Source organism: Zonotrichia albicollis, chromosome Z (genome assembly GCF_047830755.1).
Source record: "Zonotrichia albicollis isolate bZonAlb1 chromosome Z, bZonAlb1.hap1, whole genome shotgun sequence".
NCBI classification, from domain to species: Eukaryota; Metazoa; Chordata; class Aves; order Passeriformes; family Passerellidae; genus Zonotrichia; species Zonotrichia albicollis.
In genome coordinates, this window is record NC_133860.1 from 41797650 (window position 1) to 41809931 (window position 12282).

The 12282-nt window shown below is 49.9% G+C and overlaps 1 protein-coding gene across 2 annotated transcripts; it reads left to right on the top strand.

The window, feature by feature from the left end:
• Window positions 1–3391: 3391 nt before the first annotated feature.
• OTP (orthopedia homeobox) lies at window positions 3392–10476 on the top strand. 2 transcript variants are annotated; one of them, XM_074532383.1, is made up of 3 exons: window positions 3392–3578; window positions 4546–4955; window positions 8754–10476. In XM_074532383.1, the coding sequence occupies exons 1-3, from the start codon at window positions 3542–3544 to the stop codon at window positions 9282–9284; spliced, it is 978 nt and encodes a 325-aa protein (XP_074388484.1). In that variant the 5' UTR covers window positions 3392–3541; the 3' UTR covers window positions 9285–10476. The 2 variants fall into 2 exon arrangements, with proteins under 2 accessions (XP_074388484.1, XP_074388485.1); XM_074532384.1 differs by lacking the exon at window positions 3392–3578 and adding an exon at window positions 4028–4324.
• The last annotated feature ends 1806 nt before the right edge of the window (window positions 10477–12282 follow it).

The following is a 12282-nucleotide window of genomic DNA, read 5'->3' on the forward strand; positions in this document are numbered from 1 at the left end:
TTCTAAATCAGAGCAGAATTGGTTAAATACACTTGTTTATATTACAGCCTCATTCAATCAGGGCTTGAGTTTAGCGAGGAGGGGAGAGGGGGAGCTCTGGGGTTTGGAAAGTTCTCTACCCTTTCTTACCAGGGTCACAGCGCTGGAGAATTAGGGTTATATTACTCCCAGACGCGGCACGCCCCGCTCCCGCGGCCCTCGCTCGGGCGGATCGGCTGGCGCGGGCGGGGGGGGCCTCCAGGGGAGGGCAGAGCCGACCCTGGCCGGGACCCCGGGATCGGGCCCGCCGGGCTCCGCCGGGCAGGGCAGGGAAAGGAAGGGATGAGATGGAAAAGGAAAGAAAGGCAAAGGAAGGTGCGGGGGGAGATGATCTCCCACTGCCTGGCCTCTTGGCAGGCGCTTCTGTACGAAATTCAATCTCTATTTTTTATGAGAAATAAACTGTCTAAATAAATTTTATTAGGGGCAACCAATATATTTTCTGGTACTGCCCTTTGTTCCAGTTCTACGTGTGTGTAACAATCTAAAACCTATTTATTGAGGAAAAATCACTGGATCCGTCATAGAAAATCCTTTTACTTTGCTCTGAAGTGATTTCTGAAGACACTCGTGTCACTCTGAAGATTTTTGGCCATTGTGCTAAAGCCTTTCCTTGTTAGGAACTTCAGTTCCTATGATCATGTGGGGAATACCGTAAATTGTAACAGGGAATGGAGTTGACTGGCAGTTTTCTGGCTACACTGGGAAAATGGAAAGATGACGGGGAATAAAATCCTTGTAAATACATCTCCGATGCTGCCCAGGTGAATTCGGGCACTTGACAAAACAGGAGTGCGCGAAAGCGGAATGTGATTAGGGTATTTTACATGTGCCCCATTGTCATTTTCTTTCTGACACGCGTGTCAGCCCAGTCCGCTCTTTTCTCTCCCGCAGACTTCCTTCTCTGATTTCCCCCCTTCCCTTAAGACGATTGCGATCTGAAGTCTTAGAAGAAATGATTTAGTTTGTTTATACTGCTATAAAAATCAAGAGCAATAGAAAAGTCATAAAATGAAGCGCGCTATCAATCACACCGCAGCATTGTTATTCAGCAGTTACTAACAGAGATTGATAATCCTTTGATTTCATCCCATTGTTATTACTCTGATGTGTCTGCACATTAACTATTACACATTTATTTATCGACCTGAAACATACAACAACACGGAATAGATGCACACGCACGCCTTGCCACCCTGCCCGCGGCGCGCTCGGCAGAAGCGGACTGCAGGCACCTCGAGCGCCCGCACACTTGTGCCGATACATTCAGCTAAAACGGAGCCCCTGGCGCCCCGGCCAGCCCCTGACCGCCCGCCTCACCCCGGCCCGGGCACGCCAGGCTCCCGCGGCCACGAAAGGCTGCGCGTCGCCCCGCGCCGCCGGCCCGTCTCCCCAGCGACTCCGCCGGCTCCGCTCCGCGGGTCCCGGCGCCCGGCAGCGGGCCGGGGGGCTCCTCCCAGCGGTTTCCACCGCCGGGTCTTCCCCTCCTGCCCTACAGCTGCACACAGAGAATAATTTTCAAAGGAAAAAAACACAGCAAATGTGCTATCTCCTTAGTCACCCATCCAGCCGGGGGAAAATAATAATCCCGAAAATCCCACCCCACCTCCATCTGCTTTCTTTCTCCCTCTGTCTCCGCCTAAATTGTGGCCCGGCTCTGGGTCTCTCTCCCTGCTCTGAGCGGCCGTTCCCGAGCACCCAGGTCCTTCGCAACATCCCGAGGTCTCGAAAGCCGAATTGAATCAATGTAGCCTGAGCTGGGAGGAGGAAAAAAAAAAAGGCAGCAAAACTGCCCTGGAGATCGGTCGGCCGGTTCCTTTGTCTCCTTCAGTCTCTGCCGAAACCCCTGCACATCTGAGCTGCAAACAAAACCACTCTTGCATCTGTTCGCATGCAGTATTTACAGTGTTTCGTGTAAGTCAATTGGATGGCGGGAAAAAAAAGCCATTGGCTCCGTTTTATTTAACATAGACTTCACTGGGCTCGCTTTTTGGTGGAAGCTTTATTTGCACTAAATGAATAATCTTAATTGCATCACTTTTGAATTAAAAATCAATGTTAATCAAGTTGGAAGTAGTAAATATCAGTTTTCATTGTGCCCGCGTAGAGGGTATTTTTCTTGTTTTGCAAATAAAAATACAAGTCAAATAACTTTAAAAGGGCATTATGTTCTGCTACAAATACAATTGAAACGGATTGTTTAGGAGCGGATCAGAAATGGTACAGAATTTTGCACTTAATTTCCTCAGTTATCATTTACAATAAGAACCTCTTGGCTTGACAGCCAAGTCTAAACAGTAGTAAATTAGTACAAATTTATACTGATTTTACTCTAATAATCGTAATAAAAGCTTATAGATTTGGCACTAATTACATAAATGCCTAATGATCTTGAAAATTACTCTGGTTAGAAATATATTACTAATCTAAACTTTGTTGTTGGCTGGCTTTGAAAAATCAGAACATTAGAAATGGTTCGCTTCACTTCTGCAAAGCACTTTAAATTGTTCAAGTAGTTTAATATATTCAAGAGGAAAATAAAAAGCATTTAACTTTATTTACTGCTTTAAGTTGAGTTTGTAGGCTAGCCGAACTTGGAAACTTTACCCGAAAAATAGGGCTTAAGGGCGTTCAAATCCCGGGCAGGGAGGCAGAGCTTCCGGGCGGCCGGGACGCATGGTCCTGGGCTCCCTTGCCCCTCGTTGCGCTCTGCCTCGGCACCGAGCGGGCAGCCCCGGGGGCCGGGCGAGCCTGTGCAGCACGGCCCGCTGCGGGAACTCGGGCAAGTTTCCCTTTCCTGGACGCCCCGCAGCCGTCGGGGCTCGTGTGGGTGAAAGCCTGGCTGCAGTTCCCCCTGCCGCTCCCTGTTCCCGGGACTGCTGGCCAGCGGGGCCGGCGCTGCCCGACCCCGCTCCACCAGTCTGCCCCGCTCGCAGCCCTCAGTGGGCTCTGAGCTTGCGAGACCCTCGGGAGACTGATCGGTGAGAGGCTGCGCTCCGAGGAGGCATTAAAAACGATAAAAGCCGGTAAACCAGGGGCGACCCGGAGCGGAGGAGTGTGGCAAATGTGCGTTTGGAAGAGAAGGAGAGAAGGCGAAGGCGGGCGGGCAAGGCGGAGGAGCGGGGTAAGGGAGCGCGGGCGCGGCGCGGGCCGGGCCGGCCGGGGCGGCGGGAGGCCTGGGCGGCGGCAGCGGGCGGGCGGCGGGCGGGCGGAGCGGGGCGCTCCGGGCGCTGACATTTGCAGGCTGCCCTCCTGATTGGTCCCCGCGCCGAGCTGCTCACGGGTTCATTGAAGTGTTAAGCACCTCCCCGTCTCTCTAAAGGACATTATAATGCAAGAGACCCCCTTTTTAACCACACACCGAATTTTCTTTCATTTAGACGATCTATATATATATATATATATCTATATATATATATATCTCATATCTTATATCTATTTTAAATAACTTAAGGCCGCTAAAATTTGGGGGGGAACAGCCTTCGCCCTGGAGCGGTGCGCGATGCTGTCTCACGCCGACCTCCTGGACGCCCGTCTCGGTGAGTTTCCCCCGGCACCCCCCCGCCCTACGGCGGCTGCACCGGCTGCGGCGGCGAGCGGGGAGGAAGCCGGGGCAGGAAATTGACAATTTGTTCCTTATTTTACCTTAATGCGTTCTAAATGGGCTAATTCCTTTAAAAGTAATTGTACTGTATTAAAGTTTAATTTGATTTAACATAAAAAAGAAGAGAGTGCGACCTACGGTGTATGTAGATCTATAGCGAGTTGTGGATCATTTAATTTTTCTCTCCCCAGTTTTTATATACATACCTACACATTATTATTATGATGATTATTATTTTAGGACAGATGAGCTCGATGGTGTTTACGGAGTTCTGTGTGGCCTTTTCTTGCTCACCCGTTTGCTTTTCTCCCTCCTTTTCCTTAAAAAAAAAAAAAAAAAAAAAAAAAAAGAAAGAAAGAAAGAAAAAGAAAAGGGAGAAATATCTGTATCTATCTATTTATGGTTATTCATGACTTTGTTTAGAGAAGCGGCAGGAGGAGAGGGGAAAGATCGGCCAGACTGACCGAGGTCCCCGCGCATCTGGCGGGGAGGTAACGCTCCCGGCAACAGGGCGGCTCGAGCCTTATTTCTTTCTCTCCGTCTCTTTCTCTTACCAGCTCCGCTGGAAAACCCAAGTTGAACCCGTGAAAACTTGCTCTCCTCCTCTTCCCTTCCCTTGGTCTTGCAAGGGAAGGCCGGGCAGGGAACTGGTTATTTCAGCAGGAAGAGGAGCTGCTCGATGTAAAGTTTTCTCCCCGCCGCCCGGGTCGCGCCGGGCTAGGGTGTCTGCGTGTCGTGGAGCCGAGCAGGGCTGCGGGTCTGGCGGGCGGCCGGCCGGGGACGGCGGGGGGAGGCTGTGGCGATGCTTGGATGTCTCTCTCCAGTTTAGTGCGCTGGAGAGGGACTCGGATGGATCTGTGCTCAGCCGCAGCCGAGTGACTGCCGCCCCTTTGCTTCCGCAGGGATGAAAGACGCGGCCGAGCTGCTGGGACACCGGGAGGCAGTCAAGTGTCGGCTGGGCGTCGGGGGCTCGGATCCGGGGGGACACCCGGGAGACATGGCTCCCAACTCGGACACGGTGGAAGGGACCACCCTGCTGCCGGGAGAGGACATCACCACGGTGGGATCCAACCCCAGCTCTCTAGCCGTCAGCGCCAAAGACGCTGACAAGCAGCAAGGCCAGCAGGGTGGCCAGAACTCCAGCCAGGCCGGGCAGCAGCAGGGTCAGCAGAAGCAGAAGCGCCACCGCACTCGCTTCACGCCGGCGCAGCTCAACGAGCTGGAGAGGAGCTTCGCCAAGACTCACTACCCGGACATCTTTATGCGGGAGGAGCTGGCCCTGCGCATCGGTCTCACCGAGTCCCGGGTGCAGGTAGGAAAAGCAGACCCCGCGCAGTGCCTGCCGCCCTTCCCCACTCGCACGGACGGCTGCAGGGCTGGCCGATGGCGAGGACAGGCACAACGGGGAGCGGGGTGGGTGCCCCAAACCTCAGCCCGACGGCGGGGTAAATAACCCACCCCTGGTGAGTTATTTACTGAGTGCAACAGTTTGGTCAGAAAGCCTTGAAATCAGACATGCGTCGCTCCCCTTTCCGTAGAAGTGTCACCTTGGGGTGTCTCCTTTTCCTCTATCCTACCCACCTGCAGCGCGGTGGTCCCGAGCGGGGCGTGGGCTGACCTTCCCTCAGCCCACGGCCCCACCCGTGGCTGGAGGGAGTCCGGGGAGGGACAGCCCGAGAAGAACGGTCTCAGTCCTCGCAATAGCCCGGCGCTAAGAGTCGAGCCGGACCTGCCGGGAATGACTCCTTTTGCCCCGGAGCGGAGTCCGGTGGCGGCGGCGGGGCCGCTGTCCAGGGTGCTGATGGCCACACGGCCGCGGCAGCGCCGGGCAGGGGCGTCCGCCAAAGCCCACCGCCCTGAGAGCCGAGGTGGGCTGCGAGGGAAGGCGTACCGGCTCGTAAAAAGGCACTTCGATAAAAGCCAGTTGTGTCTGGACTCGGACTTTCCCCATACTGGCTTTTATAATGTCTGGGAACGGCGGGGGTTGTGAGTAACTTCATCAGCTAGGGCACACTTTGTTCTCTAAAATACGTATATATACACACATAGACATATATATATATATATATATATATATATGCCCACCGGACAGTAGGAAACTATTTAGACAAATAAATGTAAACGAAATTTGGTAGAGGGGGAGAAGGTGCAAAGCGCTAGACTGCTCAGACGCAGCTTTTTTGTGCATAAGGTTATTGTAGCGACTTTCTAGGCGAGTCCATGCCGAGGGATGACAGGCTGCACAAGAGAGGCACTTGTGGGATGCGCACACCGGCTCAGCACAGTGCACCGGGGCTGCTGCTGCTGAAGCGCTTCAGCGCGGTCACAAAATCCCTATCGGCAAGCACAGCTAAAATCCTCAGCTAAATAAAGACACGTGAAGAGAAATCCCTAAATGAACATTTTATGAAAGAAAACAGATTCCGTTCTTGAATGTGACAGAAAAAGCACGTCTGTTTTTAAAAAGTAAAACAATTTGACTCAGCCTACACAGAACTATAATTAGTTTAAATTAAAAAAGAAATTAGATTCACAAATAAAATATAATTGGACAACTGACTCTATGAAAAAAAGAAAACGAGGTCTATTAAACTTTATTGGGTTTCCCAAAGGTTAATGATACCAATTTCAATATTAGGAGTGTGGTAAATGAACTAAAATATAAAATGGAAATAGTTATTTTCTAACAGCACATCAAAGAAATTCGTAGAAAGAAAGACAAAGTGTTTTAATGGCCTTGGCATAATCTTAAACCAATGCTAATAGCTCGCGACTGCTGATAAAAACAGTTTAATAGAGTGTCAATTTAATTTTTTTTTTACAATAATGTTCTGTAATTTAAAAAGTAATCAGATCAACATAACCTTCTTAATTAACACTTCAAAATGATTAACATTATGTAATCTAAGGCAAAAAAAAAATTAATATATTTACTTCATAATCCGATGTATCACTAGTCCTTGATCAAATTTAAATTAAATAATAATTAGTTTATGTTCTTATACGAGTACTTTAGAGTTTTCTTTATAGTTAACAGATAGCCTACACATTCCTTTCAGTACATGGGCTCCTCACTGATTAGGAATGCTCCAAATGCTTAATTTATAGCGGCTGTATATGTTTTTAAGGGTTTTAGATGCCAGGATAAATCACCACTCTCCTCATTTTAGATCTGTATTTAATGTATATGATACATTTAAATAATTATTAAACTGGCTGATGCTTAAACAAGAGTCCAATTCCACATCTGATATTGCTCTGCTTTTCAAGCTGCTGTAATAAAACCATTCTTTTTATAGCATGCCATTATTAGAAACCAATTTCAGAATTATTTATAACCTGGAATGGCTTATTAAGCAGCAATGCGAGAATCATGCAAATTACGCGATCAAATGCAATATAATAAGCATAATCATTAGTCTCTAGCACGGATTAATTAACTTTCAATATTTTATTTACATAAAAACTAAATCAGTGAAATAACTTCTGCACAGTCAGGCTTGCCTTCCAATATTTTATATGAACAAAAATAATGTGCTGTAATTCCATTGACCGTGTCCCCCACAATGGTCCCGTCACCTGCCACATCTTAATAGGGGACAAGCTGAGAGTATTTTCTAGTTTTCTAATGGAATGAGAAATTGCATTTTCTTCCTCTCCCAGCACTATTAAAGTGTAATGAATTCGGCCCAGAGTTCACGGCTGGCTGATCGAAATGAACCTGAGATCTGAGCTTTAATACAGCTCTCCAGATTTCCTACCAAATCTTCACATTAATCATCTGCTGGATTCCAATGAGATCTTCATAAAGCTTCGGCTTCTTAAAAGAAAAAAAAAAGAAATAAAAAGGAAAATAAAAAGAACATTTTAAAAAAAGAAGAAGAAAAACAAAAGTGATATTGTCTCCCTTTCTATTGCTTTCACTCTCTCTCACCAGTTTATAGCTGGGGAATTAAATGGGCTATATATTTTAAAATACATTTACAGTATGTCTATATTACTGTAACAGCAGATATCATCAAGGTAGGTTTTTAGATTCCAACCTCCATTAGATTCTCACTGTTGTATTAATAATTTTCAGAGGCTAGCTGCATTTTAAAAGGAGTTCAAAGTTTCCAAATGCTCATGGTTAATATATTTCTAGAGTTGTCATGTGTGCATTTTCAAAATCTCCCCCAGGTTTTCTTTGCATTTTAATCTGTCATGCACCAGTTTTCAACTGGAAACATTCACATTTTAAAAGCATATGCAGTGTAGCTATGAACTTAGGCGATCAGACCTGATGGAGATTCTTTACACCATCAGCAAACCATGAAACATAAAAAGATTTTGTAGCCGCAATTTGACTATTAACCCTAAAACATAATTGAACGCGATTTTTCGATTATTCATATAATATTTAGCTCCCTCACGGCCGTTCATTCCTGCTAACGGGCGTCCGCCTTTCTCAGTCCGCCCGTGGAGCCTGAGAGGGTGGAATCCGGCAGGATGGGGCACTGCGCTCCCTCGGATTCCAGGGGGACGCGCTCTCTCCCGGCTCACGACTGTCTCGGTTGCTTTCGGCCGCGGTGTGGGGAGACCCACCAAACCATCCCTGCCACGGTGCCACCACGAGCACCCACTCACCTAAACCACCTCTGGCTTTGTTATTATAGGTTTGGGTTTTTGTTTTTGGGTTTTTTTTTAAACCCAAATGCGGGCGGTTTGGTGCGAGCGAGGGTTTCCTGGCCGGGCCCAGGGCAGGGCTCTCCGCCGGCCGCGCTCCGAAGGCGGCTCGGGAGCGCGTCCTCGCAAGGCCCAGAGCCGTAGACTGGTTGGGGTTTTTTGGTTTGTTGTTTTTTTTTTTGGTTTGTTTTTTTTTTTTTTTTCCCCGCCGTGGGCAGGCCAGGTTCCTCTCCTGGAGTCTCCTGCCCAGGACGGAGAAATCGATCGCTTTCGTTATAAAAAGTTCCAGCGGTTTCGTTAACCTGTGATAGGGACGCGCGTGGAGCTGTGGGTGTGCAGAGCGACCGTGGCCGGCGGGGCGAGGCTGAGGGGGCGGCGGGAGCCGGGGCGGGGGTCCCGGCAACGGGGGGTGGTGGTGGCTAACGGAGCGTGTCGCTGCCCGCAGGTCTGGTTCCAGAACCGCCGCGCCAAGTGGAAGAAGCGCAAGAAGACCACGAACGTATTCCGCGCCCCGGGCACGCTGCTGCCGACGCCGGGGCTGCCGCAGTTCCCCTCGGCCGCCGCCGCGGCCGCCGCCGCCATGGGGGACAGCCTGTGCTCCTTCCACGCCAACGACACGCGCTGGGCCGCCGCCGCCATGCCAGGCGTGTCGCAGCTGCCGCTGCCGCCGGCGCTGGGACGGCAGCAAGCCATGGCGCAGTCCCTGTCCCAGTGCAGCCTGGCGGCCGGCCCGCCGCCCAACTCCATGGGCCTCTCCAACAGCCTGGCGGGCTCCAACGGCGCCGGGCTGCAGTCCCACCTCTACCAGCCCGCCTTCCCCGGCATGGTGCCCGCCTCCCTGCCCGGCCCCAGCAACGTGACGGGCTCTCCCCAGCTCTGCAGCTCCCCGGACAGCAGCGACGTGTGGCGGGGAACCAGCATCGCCTCCCTCCGCCGCAAAGCACTAGAGCACACAGTCTCCATGAGTTTCACCTAATGGCCGGCGCCTCGCCCCGCGCCACCCCTGCCCCTGCCGCCGCCGCCTCGCCCCGCACCCCCGCCTCGCCCCGCGCCCCCGCCTTCCCCCATCCGACTTACCAGGGAGTCGACTCAGGATCTGAAATCAGACACCAACAGACTGGTTTGTGGGCCGAGAAACACCCCCGACCCTCCCCAAGCCCCCTGTGCCCCCGCGCATCACCCGCGCCCCCCTGCGCCCCAAGGCCCGCCCCGCCCGGCGGCGGCAGGCCGCGCGGCCGCCCCGAGCCCCGCTCGGCCTCCCTCCGTCGCCACGACCCGGCTCTCCCGCCGCCCACCCGCCCGGCTTTGGCTTTGCAAAGAAATGCATTTTTGTTTCTGTTTTAATGATTTTTATGGTTTATTTAGGAGCGGCGACCTGCCGCCGGCTCCTTCCGCTTCGAGGGCGCCGTCGGGGGACGGCCGGGCGGGTTCGCGAAAAGGCACGGAGAGACCCCAGAGAGAATCAAATCCATTTTGATTAAGCATTAATGAGCGACAGCGAATGTGATGGGGTAAAAAAGAAAAAAAAAATTAAAAGCTTCTTTTTGTAAAAAACAAAGGGGATAAAAGGGGGAAGAAAAAAGCGCGCAAGAGCGCTTCCCTTTTTCGGATCTTTGATTTCGTGATAGTTGAGTTGCCGATCCTCCCTACCTTTATTTACGCATTTATTTACGTTCCTGCTGCTATTGTCCCTCCGCAGCGCCGGCGGAGGCGCCGCCGCGCCCCCCGCCCCGCCTGGCCTGGCTCGGCCCGGCCCGGCTCGGCCCCGCGGCCCGCCCGCCTGCATGTGCCGGTCACCCCGCCGCAGGGCAGGGCCACTGGAGGAATGAACAAACGATGTGAAATAGGATGTTTTGTGTAGATAAAGCATTCTTGTTACATACTGGTCGATTCGTGATATGTTTTAACTTATTGTCTGTGCTTATTTATTGAACTTTGGGTTACTTAATAAATGTTTGAGCTAATATAAAACATATTACTTGACTTTTCCGGACACGTTTATATCAAGTTAATGTGAATGGATAAATAAAATCATTTTCAGTATGTGATATGAAGAATTATAGATTTTGATGTGGCGTGTGAGATATGAGAGGTGTCTTCAACTGCAGGCAAAAAAAAAAAATAGACAGGACTTCCTTCTGTGGTATTCACTGAGTCCTTTGTCACAAGTTTGGGGATAGTTTGCTTGCTTAACTTTGCATTGATGCCTTTCACTTGTCACAATTTTAATACTTCATGATTAATAAACTTTTGTTAATCTTTCTGTGTGGTTGGCCTTAAAAGTGCGAGTAACGAAAAGTTCTGTGGTGATGCAGGGCAGGGCAAGGGATGAAGGAGAGGGGGTCAGTGGGAGGCTAGGGCAGGCAGGCAGGCAGTGGGGAGATGATCAGTTTTATGGAATGTGAAATGAGGGCACACTGCTGGCAAGGCAAGGCCCATGAAAGAGAGAGCTCTTGCTTTACCCCCCTGCAAACTTTGATATGGTGGGAAAAAGAAATGCAATACATTGCCAAGCATCATACAGCCAGGTTTGGGCTTCTTTTTTAGTTCTTCCCCCCTCGCCCTTGCCTCTTATGCAATACACTAAGATCTCTTCTCCTTGTACATCAATTACACACCTCTTAATTACACACCTGAGAGTGCACGACTCCATAGGCACCCACAGAAGGGTCCTTGCTCGCTCCAAAGTGCATATTACATATGCATATTTAATTTAAAAGAGAAATAAAAGCAGAATAAATTATTGGTGATCCAGACCACAAGTGAGTCCTCTGGGAGTCACCTAAAGAAAGAGCCCTATGCCCTCCTGCAGGAGTCTGCTCCTGCAGGTGCTGTAGCAAACCAGGATGCTCCACCTGAGGTAGTCTAGGATAGGCAAGACAGGTCCCATACCACAATCCACACCACAGTAGCACTTGGGAAAAGAAGTCGCCGTGTTCTGTCTCTCCTTTCAGCCCTGCCTCTCTCCCCAGCCTAGCCTCGGGCAGAGCAGCTGCCTCTCCTCGCCCGGCTTGGCTCCGAGATTGAAATCTGTGTTCAGTTTGGTTCGGCCATCAAAGGCATGGGCACACAGGCTGCTTATGGAGCAGAGCTGGCTGGGGAACATCCAGCTTCCCTGTGCAACCTGTGTGACCCTGCATAGGCCAAAGGGAGGAGCAGCCAGCTGGGATGTCCCTTGGTCTTCCCAGTTCCACTGTGTTCTCTTCCCTATAGTGTGGCCTGCCAGGAGGGCGAAAAGTCTCCACTTTCATGCAGAAGAGTGCAAATCTCACTCTACTTCTTCCAAATGTATGGAAGGTTGTTTACAAGCACATAATTTTTACAGCTGCTTTATATTGCTATAAGCAAGACAGCTTTATGATGTAGGAATGTCGTAAAGTGTGATATGGAAGATCTTAAAAAAAGATGTGCTTTTCAATGGTGGAGAAAAATGCTCTTTCTGGCTGGGGGCAGGGGATTGAGACACAACCTGTAAGATCCAACTCTTGACACTGAACATTGCAGGTATGTGAAAGGGACCTTACAAAGGTCCTTCAGCTTAATGCTCGCTCTTAGAACATCCATCATTTCCTCCATATTCTATGCAACTGTAGTCCTGGTTATGAGCAAAGCTTTTTGATCCTACACAACTTTGATACAAATTTGATTTGTTTCCATAGCAATAGATCCTTGTGTTCTGAGTCCTGGAGATTTTTGAAATTATATGTACCCTTAGCATCTGCTGAAGCTTTGTAGCATAAAACATCTAAGCTGATGCTCTTATGTGTTTAACATGGGTGGAAGGAAGGAGACCACAGGCTTCACTCACATATGCTACACGCTTTGTCTGAATTATTTTGCTATAAAGTCTCAATCTTGCCGATGTTAAAAGCTAAAAATTAAACAGCACGAACTAGTTCTATCTAACAACATGAACAGCTTTGCTTCATTCACGTAAAGCGATCAAAATAAATGAATGGATTCCATACAAATTG